Source organism: Rhinoraja longicauda, chromosome 16, assembly GCF_053455715.1.
Source record: "Rhinoraja longicauda isolate Sanriku21f chromosome 16, sRhiLon1.1, whole genome shotgun sequence".
NCBI classification, from domain to species: Eukaryota; Metazoa; Chordata; class Chondrichthyes; order Rajiformes; family Arhynchobatidae; genus Rhinoraja; species Rhinoraja longicauda.
The window spans coordinates 9,786,277-9,799,378 of record NC_135968.1 but is presented as its reverse complement, the minus strand read 5'-3'; the positions used below and the strand labels follow the sequence as shown (position 1 = coordinate 9,799,378).

Genomic DNA, 13,102 nt, shown 5'->3' with positions numbered 1-13,102 from the left:
ACGGTATCTCTAAATTCAACTCAACTAAACTAAAGCTGGCATTTTTTTCTCACACAAGCTAACTGTGATGCTTTATTGTCCCCCAACACAAAGAGTGTCAAATCCCAACAGGTCTGTTTTATTTAGTTTATTGTCACCTGTACCGAGGTACAGTGAAAAGATTTTGTCGCGTGTTAACCAGTCAGCAGATAGACTGTACATGATTACAATCCATCTGCAAATGGCTGTCCACCGTTTGCAGATGGATAGATTCTTGATTAGGGTTTATGGGGAGAAGGCAGGAGAATGAGGTCAGGAGGGAGAGATTGATCAGCCATGGCTGAATGGCGGAGTAGACTTGATGGGCCGAATGGCCTAATTCTGCTCCGATCACTGATAATCTTATGACCTTATGAGTGCCAACTCTCAGCTCCGATCGATGGAGATGGGAGATAGGTTTTGATGAAGTTGTGGCTGGTGTGTGCAGTGTCCGAGCTTTGTGCCTCAGCTGTAGATCTTGGCTTTTGAAGATGAATTCATTAATCTTCTCCTGGGAAACGCACCATGCCGAGAGGTTGGCACAGACTTCACAAGAGCACAATAAAATTCCCTGTTATGATACTGATATCAGAGGCCTTCGACTGACTTTTCGGAAGAGTTAATGATATCGTAAAAATCGATTGAATATATCAAAACCTTTCGCAGCGAATAATCATAAAGTAATGGTTTTGCTTTATTTTATTTTATTTTAATATCGTGCAATTTCGTCGTTTGCTTTTGCTCACTATCTGTGTTTTGCTTGAGACACTTTCCAGTTGCTTTCATAGGTTTATAATGGATGGAGTGGATGTGGAGAGGATGTTTCCACTAGTGGGAGAGTCTAGGACGAGAGGTCACAGCCTCAGAATTAAAGGACATTCTTTTAGGAAGGAGATGAGGAGGAATTTCTTTAGTCAGAGGGTGGTGAATCTGTGGAATTCTTTACCACAGAAGCCCGAGGAGGCAAAATTAGTGGATATATTTAAGGCAGAGATAGATAGATTCTTGATCAGTGCGGGTGTCAGAGGTTATGGGGAGAAGGCAGGAGAATGGGGTTAGGAGGGAGAGATAGATCAGCCTTGATTGAATGGCGGAGTAGACTCGATGGGCCAAATGGTTTAATTCTACTACTATCTCTTATGAGTCATAGGAGCAGAATTAGGCCATTCTCCTGCCTCAGTTCATATATTCATAAGTTCTAGGAGCAGAATTTGGCCATTCGGTACATCAAGTCTACTTCGCCATTCGATCATGTGCTGATCTATCTTCCCTTCTCAACCCCATTCTCTTGCCTTCTCCCCATAACCTTTGACGCCCTTACTAATCAAGAGCCTATCGATCTCTGCTGTAAAAATACCCATCGACGGCCTCCACAACAGTCTGCGGCAATGAATTCCACAGATTTACTACTCTCTGGCTAAAGGAATTCCTCCTCTTCATTGTCCATTCTAACTGTACGTCCTTTTATGCTGAGGCAGTGCCCTCTGATCCCAGACTCTCCCACCACTGGAAACATCTTCTCCACATCCACTCTAGGCCATTCCTTATTTGGTATTTCTACATCTGAAACAATGGCTCCCAGGTACAATATTGCTCCTCAGTGTTATCACATGGTTTCAATAGACAATAGGTGCATGAGTAGGCCATTCTGCCCTTCGAGCCAGCACCACCATTCAATGTGATCATGGCTGATCATTCTCAATCAGTACCCCGTTCCTGCCTTCTCCCCATACCCCCTGACTCCGCTATCCTTAAGAGCTCAATCTAGCTCTCTCTTGAATGCATTCCGAGAATTGGCCTCCACTGCCTTCCATTCTCCACTTAGACTTTAGAGATATAGCTTGGAACCAGGCAATTCAGCCCACCGATTCTGCACAGCCCAGCAATCACCCTGTGCACTCACACTACCCCACATGAGAGACTATATACAATTTGCAGAAGCCAATTAACCGACAAACCTGCACGTTCTTTGGAATATGGCACCCGGAGAAAACCCATGCAGTCACAGGGAGAACGTACAAACTCTGCACACACAGCACCGGTAGTCAGGATCGAACCCCTGGTGGTGTATGACAGCAACTCTACCGCTGCGCCACTGTGCCTCCCCAATTTCTTTATAGCTTTTAGTTACGAGATGCAGTTTTACCTCTGCCCTGGGGGAAATATATTTGGAGAGTGCCCTGGTTATGTAAACGTTCTATTCCTGAGAAGTGTCCATGAACTCTTGTTTTTTCCCCAAAGTTTAGTTTAGTTTTTTTGTTTAGTTCAGAGATACAGCATGGAAGCAGGGCCTTTGGACCACCGAGTCCACACTGACCACCGAGTCCACACTGACCACCGAGTCCACACTGGCCACCGAGTCCACACTGGCCACTGAGTCCACACTGACCACCGAGTCCACACTGACCACCGAGTCCACACTGGCCACCGAGTCCACACTGGCCACCGAGTCCACACTGACCACCGAGTCCACACTGACCACCGAGTCCACACTGACCACCGAGTCCACACTGGCCACCGAGTCCACACTGGCCACCGAGTCCACACTGACCACCGAGTCCACACTGGCCACCGAGTCCACACTGGCCACTGAGTCCACACTGACCACCGAGTCCACACTGACCACCGAGTCCACACCGGCCACCGAGTCCACACTGGCCACTGAGCCACACTGGCCACCGAGTCACACTGGCCATCGGGTCCACACTGGCCACCGAGTCACACTGGCCACCGAGTCCACACTGGCCATTGGGTCCACATTGGCCACCGAGTCCACACTGGCCACCGAGTCCACACTGACCACCGAGTCCACACTGGCCACCGAGCCACACTGACCACTGAGTCCACACTGACCATCGAGTCCACACTGGCCATTGGGTCCACACTGGCCACCGAGTACACACTGACCACTGAGTCCACACTGACCACCGAGCCACACTGGCCACCGAGTCACACACTGGCCACCGAGTCCACACTGACCACCGAGCCACACTGGCCACCGAGTCCACACTGACCACCGAGTCCACACTGGCCACCGAGTCCACACTGACCACCGAGTCCACACTGGCCACCGAGCCACACTGGCCACCGAGTCCACACTGACCACCGAGTCCACACTGGTCGCACTAGTTCTATGTTATCCCACGTTAGCATCTACTCCCTGCACACCAGGGACAGTTTACAGAGGCCAACTAAAAAAAAGGTAGTTGAGGCAGGGACTATCCCAAGATTTAAGAAACAAGTTAGACAGGTACATGGACAGGACGGGTTTGGAGGGATATGATCTATACACGGGAAGGTGGTGTAGCTGGGACATGTTGGACGGTATGGGCAAGTTGGGCCGAAGGCCTGTTTCCACACTGTATGACTCCATTAGCTAACCTACAAACCCACACGTCTCTGGGATGTGGGAGGAAACCGGAGCACCCGGAGAAAACCCAACCGGTCACAGGAAGAACGTGCAAACTCCGCACAGACAGCACCCGTGGTCAGGATTGAACCCGGGTCTCTGGCGCTGTCAGGCAGCAGCTCAACCGCTGTGCCGCCTTGCCTCCCTAAGTCAGAAGCAATGTTCGCAACACCAAGATTTAAAACACCATTGTCCAAAGTGCTTGAGACTCCTCTTCCTAATGCAATACCTCTTTTTCCCTCCACACTGCAATGTGCTGTTGTCTGCCTGTTCTCTGTCGCTAACCATAACCTGGCACTCTGCACAACCTTCATATAATCCTTTCATTTCATCTAATATCTGTCCACCAATAACTGAACGACGGTAAACCCTCGCTATAATGGACCACACGGCGGGGAGATTTAGGTTAGTTTAGAGGTACAGCGCGGAAACAGGCCCTTCGACCCACCGAGTCCGCGCCGACCAGCGATCCCCGCGCATTAACACTATCCTCCACGCACACTGGGGACAATTTTACATCCGTACCAAGCCAATTAACCTACAAACCTGTTCGTCTTTGGAGTAGAAACATAGAAACATAGAAAATAGGTGCAGGAGTAGGCCATTCGGCCCTTCGAGCCTGCACCGCCATTCAATATGATCATGGCTGACCATTCAACTCAGTATCCCGTACCTGCCTTCTCCCTATACCCCCTGATCCCTTTAGCCACAAGGGCCACATCTAACTCCCTCTTAAATATAGTCAATGAACTGGCATCAACGACCTTCTGTGGCAGAGAATTCCACAGATTCACCACTCTCTGTGTGAAAAAAAACTTTCTCATCTCGGTCCTAAAAGACTTCCCCCTTATCCTTAAGCTGTGACCCCTGGTTCTGGACTTCCCCAACATCGGGAACAATCTTCCTGCATCTAGCCTGTCCAACCCCTTAAGAATTCTGTAAGTTTCTATAAGATCCCCCCTCAATCTTCTAAATTCCAGCGAGTACAAGCCGAGTCTATCCAGTCTTTCTTCATATGAAAGTCCTGCCATCCCAGGAATCAATCTGGTGAACCTTCGCTGTACTCCCTCTGTGGCTAGAGTGTGGGAGGAAACTGAAGATCTCGGAGAAAATCCACGCAGGTCACGGGGAGAACGTGCAAACTCCGTGTGGACGAGCCCCCGTAGTCGGGATCGAACCCGGCTCCCGGGTCTCTGGCGCTGTAAGACAGCAGCTCTACCACCGTGCCGCCCGGGAAATGGTGTCCGTTATTACCGATTGTCTGCTGTAACCGAACAAAGGGGGTTAATATGTACAGTATCGATGGAAAAACAGCCCGAGGGAAACCTCACACTGTCACAATGTCTGTACAATGTGGGAGTAACCACTGTGGTAGTTCAGTTGTACACACTGTAAATGGCCCCTAGCGTGCAGGATAGAACTAGTGTGCAGGTAATCGCTGCTCAGCGTGGACTCGGTGTTTCCACACTGTACCTCTAAACTAAACTAAGCTAAAATGGTACAAAAACGCAATTTAAATGTGTAGTTATGCAAAGTATTTTTAAAAGCTTTTATTTGTACGGTAGTCAGGTCAGTGGAAGAAACAGAGTAACCTCAATGCATAGTAAGTAGATAGACACAAAATGCTGGAGTAACTCAGCGGGTCAGACGGCATCTCTGGAGACAAGGAATAGGTGACGTTTCAGGTCGAGACCCTTCTTCAGACTGAGAATCAGGGGAGAGGGAAACCACAGATATGAAAAGGTAATAGACAATAGACAATAGACAATAGACAATAGACAATAGACAATAGGTGCAGGAGGAGGCCATTCGGCCCTTCGAGCCAGCACCGCCATTCAATGTGATCATGGCTGATCATTCTCAATCAGTACCCCGTTCCTGCCTTCTCCCCATACCCCCTGACTCCGCTATCCTTAAGAGCTCTATCCAGCTCTCTCTTGAATGCATTCAGAGAATTGGCCTCCACTGCCTTCTGAGGCAGAGAATTCCACAGATTCACAACTCTCTGACTGAAAAAGTTTTTCCTCATCTCAGTTCTAAATGGCCTAACCCCTTATTCTTAAACTGTGGCCCCTGGTTCTGGACTCCCCCAACATTGGGAACATGTTTCCTGCCTCTAACGTGTCCAACCCCTTAATAATCTTATACGTTTCGTTAAGATCTCCTCTCATCCTTCTAAATTCCAGTGTATACAAGCCTAGTCGCTCCAGCCTTTCAACATACGACAGCCCCGCCATTCCGGGAATTAACCTTGTAGACCTACGCTGCACGCCCTCAATAGCAAGAATATCCTTCCTCAAATTTGGAGACCAAAACTGCACACAGTACTTACTCCAGGTGCGCTCGCTAGGGCCCTGTACAACTGCAGAAGGACCTCTTTGCTCCTACACTCGACATCTCTTGTTATGAAGGCCAACATTCCATTGGCTTTCTTCACTGCCTGCCGTACCTGCATGCTTCCTTTCAGTGAGTGACTTCAGACTGAGAATCAGAGGAGAGGGAAACCAGAGACATGGACGGGTAAAGTGTGAAAATGACAGATCAAAGCAGCCGATGTTAAGCAAATGTGGAATAGTTTATTGGTAGCTGAGGGGAAGGAGGCAAGGAGGCACGCAATCAGTAAAATTAATCAGAACTAATCTCTGGTTTCCCTCTCCCCGGACTCTCAGTTCGAAGAAGGGTCTCGGCCCGAAACGCCGCCCATTCCTTCTCTCCAGAGATGCTGCCTGGCCCGCTGAGTTACTCCAGCTTTTTGTGTCCATCTTCAGTTTGAACCAGCATCTGCTGTTCCTTCCTACACATCAACGCACGCTTACCTGTATGTCTAAAACAAAACTAAACCAAGAATCACTCCATCCAACTCGTGGTCGTTCATCGAGTCATAGGGTCATGGAGCAACACACCATGGAAACAGGCCCTTCGGCCCAACTTGCCCACACCGGCCAACATGTCCCAGCTACACTAGTCCCACTTGCCGGTGCCTGGTCCATATCCCTCCAAACCTGTCCCATCCATGTACCTGTCTATTCACAAAATGCTGGAGTAACTCAGCAGGTCAGGCAGCATCTCGGGAGAGAAGGAATGGGTGACGTTTCGGGTCGAGACCCTTCTTCAGACTACCTGTCTAACTGCTTCTTAAACGTTGGGATAGTCCCAGCCTCAACTATCTCCTCTGGCAGCTTGTTCCACACACCCACCGCCCTTTGTGTGAAAAGGTTACCCCTCAGATTCCTAATCGATCTTTTTCCCTTCACCTTGAACCTTTTCACCTCTGGTCCTCGATTTCCCCAACTCTGGGCAAGAGACTCTGTGCATCTACCCGATCTAGTCCTCTCGTGAAACGACAAATTCAGTGTACAACAGATTCAGTTCGCTATAACCGAAATCCGTTATAAAGAGGTCCATTATTGCAAGGTTTTACTGTAATGTAATGTTGACCACAGCCCGGTTGTGAATAAATACTAGTTTGCATTTCCGTAACTAACCTCGTTTTAAATTGCTGGGGTGAGTTGCCTAAAGTTGGATTTGGTAACCAGGTCAACATTGTCTACAGGTGGGAAAATGTCGTTCGGCTTTGTTGATTAATGGAGTTTTGCTGCAGGTTTACGCGTGGTCGCGCCTCGCTGTTCTTGCCTTAACTTTTGAGACCCAAATGTTCACTTTTTAATCCACTGAAAATTTGTCCTCCTTTCTTATCTTTCACTTTGCTGTGCTGCCCCCCAAACGAACTTTGACTGCAGACTGGCAGTTTGAGGGTAAGCTGGTGAATAGCACAGATTTACAGTGACTTTTACGTGTTCGTGCCCAGCTAATCTGTACCTTTAAGTTAATCCCTTTGTTAAAGTGGCACGTCGTGCTTGTGTTGAGTTAAAGTCCCATTGTGTATACAAGGATAAGGGAAATCAGTAAATGCTTACACAATGTATCTTCTACATTTTTTTTTCCTTTTTAAATATCTTGTGAGACCCGCATTTTTTATTTTTTTTTAATGCGATGTTTTGGCCGTCGAACCTTTAAGTGTTTAAGTGTTTAATCCGATCCTTATTGTACGTCAGTGGGTTTGACATATGATTATTTTTTTTTGTTGCCACTAACAGATTGCAAACTTGCGAGATCAGGTCCTCCGGCTACCATCGTCGCCATTGATGAAGAAAGCCGAAATGGTGAGTAGTGCGTCTCAATTCTCCTGACGCCAGATCATTGGCAAGCTTGACGTTTGTCACGTGCCATTGTTGACTTTCAGCAGACTGAACCTGAGTGTGCACTTTGACTGGTTACATGCGTGGAGCATTGAATCCCAGGGTCAATTGTGAAAGCTGATGATTTCAGCCCGCAAATGCCTCAGCCAGAACATTACGACCACTGACAGGCGAAATGAATAACATTGGTTATCTTGTTGCAATGGCGCCTGTCAAGGGGGTGGGATGTATGAGGCAGCAAGTGAACAGTCAGTTCTTGAAGTTGATGTGCTGGATGCAGGAGAAATGGGCAGGAGTAAAGACCTGAGCCATTTGTTATGGCCAGACGACTGGGTCAGAGCATCTCTGAAACGGCAAGGCTTGTGGGGTGCTCCCGGTCAGCAGTGGTGAGTACCTACCGACAGTGGTCCGAGGAGGGACAAACCACAAACCGGCGACAGGGTGTTGGGCGCCCAAGGCTCATCGATGCGCGAGGGCAACGAAGGCTATGCCGTCTGGTCCGAACCGACAGAAGGTCTACTGTGGCACAAGTCACGGAAAATTTTAATGGTGGTCACGGGAGGAATGTGTCACAATACACAGGTGCATCGCACCTTGCTGCGTATGGGGCTGCACGCGGAGGACCAATAGCATATTAGGCAGGTGGTCATAATGCTTTGGCTCATCAGGTCATGATGTTTTTGCTGATGTTTAGTTTAGTTCAGCACGGAAACGGGCCCTTCGGCCCACCGGAACCCACGCCGACCAGCGATCTCCGCATATTAACACTATCCTACACATCCCAGGGACAATTTTTACATTTACCAAGCCAATTTATCTACATACCTGCACGTCTTTGGAGCGTGGGAGGAAACCGAAGGTCTCGGAGAAAACCCACGCAGCTCACGGGGAGAACGTACAAACTCCGTACCGACAGGCACCCGCAGTCGGGATCGAACCCGGGTCTCCGACGCTGCAGGCCCTGTGAGGCGGCAACTATACCGCTGCGCCACCGTGGCCGCCCTTTTCTACTGTTCTTGTGGAGGCATTTCAAGCCGTGCCAATGGTCCCAGGCCAAAGGTGCAGACTCTTACCGATACATTACAAGCAAATTAGCTTGGAGTGTGCATAGTTCGCACTTGAAATAGAAAACCATTCTCCAAGTATTGAAAGGGGTCCTTTTTGGATGATGTCAGGTCACAAATGCGTTCCTCCTTGCATATATTTGTTCGTAGCATAACCCCGCTGTAATGCTTTTTCACTGAAGAAATGCTTTTGAATTATTCAACGACTTCAATTAAGCAGTGCAAATATCAGGGCAAACTGCGATCATTCAAAGCTAGAGGTGATGGCGATAATTTGGCTTGAAATGTTGCATCACGTCATTCACGTTGTCACTTTACGATATTGGTTATGAGATCGACACTGAGCTTTAGGACCTGCGTGCATTTTGAAGGTAAACTTACTGTGGAAGTGGGTGGGATGTAAAGCTTAGGATAGGTGCAGAAAGCAGGTCAGGCAGCATGAAAGGCTTGGATGGAGTGGATGTGGGAGAGGATGTTTCCACTGGTGGGAGAGTCTAGGGGAGAGACTAGAGGTCATCACCTCAGAATTAAAGGACGTTCCTCTAATAAGAAAATGAGTAGGAATTTCTTTAGTCGGAGGGCGGTGAATCTGTGGAATTGTTTGCCACACAAGGCTGTGGAGGGAAAGCCTCCGCAGATATTTTAAAGACAGAAATAGATAGATTCTTGATTAGTGCAGGTGTCAGGGGTTATGGGGAGAAGGCAGGAGAATGGGGTTAGGAGGGAGAGATGGATCAGCCATGATTGAATGGCGGAGTAGACGATGTGCCGAATGGCCTAATTCTTCTCCTATCACTTCTGACCATGTGATCTGGAGAAAAGAAACAGGTGACATTTCGGGTCGAGACCCTTCTTCAGACTGTTTGTTGGATTACATCTCCTCTCAGGCACATCAGAGGTTCAATAGTTGGGTGGCCTCATTTGGTAAAACTCTCGGAAGAAAGATCAAAAGCCACCTATTATCAAACAGCCTGCCTGACCACAGAATGTTCCAAAATGCGTTATAATTTGTTAATTAGACCCAATTAAGTGTGATCACCTTTATTAGGGTGGCAGGGTGGCACAGCTGGTAAAGCCTCTGCCTCACAGCACCAGAGAGACCTGGGTTCAATCGTGACCTCAGCTGCTGCCTTTGTGGACTTTGCACAATCAGCTAGTGGTGAGTCTGAAGAAGGGTCTCGACCTGAAACGTCACCCATTCCTTCTCTCCAGAGATGCTGCCTGACCTGCTGAGTTACTCCAGTATTTTGTGAATAAATACCATTGAAATATGAGGACAGGCGTGTGGATAGGAAGGGTTGAAAGAGCTATGGACCAAATGCATTCAAATGACATGGACAGAACGTATCGCTCGATGACTCTGTGACACTGAGCCCACGAACAAGAATGTTAATTCACTGTTCGATCTTGCCCGGTTTGTTTTAGTCCTCTGGACATCTCAATGACCTACTTACGTTGTGTGCCGAAGATTCTTTGCTACAAATCTCTGCTGCTGGTGATCCAATGATCTTTGCGTTTCATTTCACACATTTATTGTACTTGTACTCGCTGGAATTTAGAAGATTGAGGGGGGATCTTATAGAAACTTACAAAATTCTTAAGGGGTTGGACAGGCTAGATGCAGGAAGATTGTTCCCGATGTTGGGGAAGTCCAGAACCAGGGGTCACAGCTTAAGGATAAGGGGGAAGTCTTTTAGGACCGAGATGAGAACGTTTTTTTTCACACAGAGTGGTGAATCTGTGGAATTCTCTGCCACAGAAGGTAGTTGAGGCCAGTTCCTTGGCTATATTTAAGAGGGAGTTAGATGTGGCCCTTGTGGCTAAAGGGATCAGGGGGTATAGAGAGAAGGCAGGTACGGGATACTGAGTTGGATGGTCAGCCATGATCATATTGACTGGCGGTGCAGGCTCGAAGGGCCGAATGGCCTACTCCTGCACCTATTTTCTATGTTTCTATGTTTTTCTATTTCTTTCTCAATTCAGAGACGGTACGGCGTTTACTTCAGTTTAGTTTATTGTCACGTGTCATGGAATGCTTGTGTCGCGTGCTAACCAGTGAGCGGAAAGACTGTCAATGATTACAATAGAGCCGTCAACAGTGGGCAGATACACGATGAAGAGAATAACGTTTCCTACAAGATAAAGTCCAGTAAAGACTGATTAAAGATAGTCCAAGGTTCTCCAAATGAGGCAGATGGTAGCTCAGGACCCCTCTCTAGTCGTTGGCAGGATGGTTCAGTTGCCTGATAACAGCTGGGAAGAAACTGTCCTTGAATCTGGAGCTGTGCGTTTTCACAATTCTGTACCTCTTGCCTGATGGGAGAGGGGAGAAGACTGGGACGAGGCTCGTCCTTGATTGTGCTGGTGGCCTTGCCAATCTTACTGCAGCCCACTATTTATAGTTATCCAGCTTGCTTCTTCAGATGCTGTAATGTTGAAGTGACAAAACTCGCTCCTAATTTGTGCTCTAATTTTCAGACTCCTTTCTTTAAACCATAGTTTCCTCTTTCTATCTGTTCACCTGCAAAAATCAACACAGGGTGAATTGAATTCGGAAAGAAGAACCTCTATGAGATGATAACCAATTGAAGCATTAACTCAGTTTCTCTCTCCACAGATGCTGTCTGACCTGCTGAGTATTTCTAGTGTTTTTTTGTCTTATGTCAGAGAGCAGCTATTCTCAGAGTTGTGAGCCACCCTCCCCAAACAGGACTGTGCGAAGAGAGGAAGAGAGCGGCAAGCATTTGATTAGATTGAACCTGCGGAAGGGTCATTATGGGAAATGCAGCGGCAGAGTTGCTGCCTTACAGCGCCAGAGACCCGGGTTCGATCCTGACTACGGGTGCTGAGTGTGTGGGGTTTGGACGTTCTCCCCATGACCTGCCCGCGTGCAAGAGGCGCCATGTCTTTAGCGCCAATTTCAAAGCTCACGCTCCAGTTCTTGAACTTGCGGTTGGTTGCCTGTTCTAGGCGAGTCCCAGGCTGTTGTGGGCCTAGTGCGTAAACATTTATTTCCTCAGAAGGTAGTGAAACTCTGAAAGGTAGTGAAACTCTGAAATTCTCTGTCACAGATGGTGATGGAGGCCAGATCATTGGATATATTTGAGCAGGAGATTGATAAATATTTGAAGGATTGAGGAATTGAGAGCTACTGGGAACGGGCATGGAAGAAAAATTGAAACCAACATAGATGAACTGTGATTAGGGTTGCCAACTGTCCAGTATTAGCCAGGACATCCCGTACATTGGGCTAAATTGGTTTGTCCCGTACAGGACCCCCCTTGTCCCGTATTAAGCCCGGGGGGCGCTGTAGGCCAGGACACTGTAGGCCCGGACACTGTAGGCTCGGGGACCGCTGTAGGCCCGGACAGTGTAGGCTAATGGAGTGTGTTCGGGGAGCGGGGCCGACCGTGTTTGCCGAACGGAGGTTGCGTAGCAACCCACCTCCGGGCCGCCAGTGGTGGAGCGGGAGCATGTGGCCGCTGGCTGGGTGAGGTCATGTTGGGCGCGGGCGGTGAGGTCACCTTTTGTCCCTTATTTGGGAGTTTGAAAGTTGGCAACCCTAACCGTGATAGACACAAAAAGCTGGAGTTACTCAGCGGGTCAGGCATCATCTCTGGAGAAAAGGAATAGGTGACGTTTTGGGTTGAGGCCTTTCTTCCTGGGCAGTCTGAGGAAGGGTCCCGACCCGAAACGTCACCTATTCCTTTTCTCCAGAGATGATGCCCGACCCGCTGAGTGTGTCTATCTTCAGTTTAAACCAGCATCTGCATGTCCTTCCTACACAGATGAACCATGACGATATTGGAGGGCAAGGCTGGCTTGTGGACCCTTGGTTGACCCACTCCTGTGGCTAGTTTTCCTGTTAGATGGACACAAAGTGCTGGAGTGACTCAGCGGGGCAGGCAGCGTCTCTGGAGAGATGGAACGCGTGACGTTTCGGGTCGAGACCTCCTCTTCGTCTGCAGTTCCTTCCTACACTTCATTCACAAGGGCGGTCACGGTGGCGCAGCGGTAGAGTTGCTGCCTTACAGCGAATGCAGCGCCGGAGACCCGGGTTCGATCCAGACTATTGGTGTTATCTGTACGGAGTTTGTACGTTCTCCCCGTGACCTGCGTGGGTTTTCGCCGAGATCTTCGGTTTCCTGCCACACTCCAAAGACGTACAGGTTTTGTAGGTTAATTGGCTTGGTGTAACTGTAAAAATTGTCCCTAGTGTGTGTAGGATAGTGTTAATGTGCGGGGATCGCTGGTCAGCGCGGACTCGGTGGGCCGAAAGGGCCTGTTTCTGCGCTGTATCTCTAAACTAAACATCTAATTTTCCTGTGTTCTTGTGTGCTTATTGATTTTTGGTGCGGCAGGTTTGATTGAGATTCAGTTCAAGTCATTAACTGTCGTAATGCACAACTAAT

The 13,102-nt window shown here is 48.5% G+C and overlaps 1 protein-coding gene across 1 annotated transcript in view; it reads left to right on the top strand.

Annotated features, from left to right (window-relative positions):
- Positions 1-13,102, top strand: part of pcdh15b (protocadherin-related 15b) — a 1,128,636-nt gene that overhangs the window by 624,051 nt on the left and 491,483 nt on the right. The window contains exons 5-6 of the mRNA XM_078413191.1: positions 7,168-7,182; positions 7,525-7,590. Coding sequence (XP_078269317.1) covers positions 7,168-7,182; positions 7,525-7,590 — 81 coding nt within the window. The remainder of the gene's footprint in view (positions 1-7,167; positions 7,183-7,524; positions 7,591-13,102) is intronic.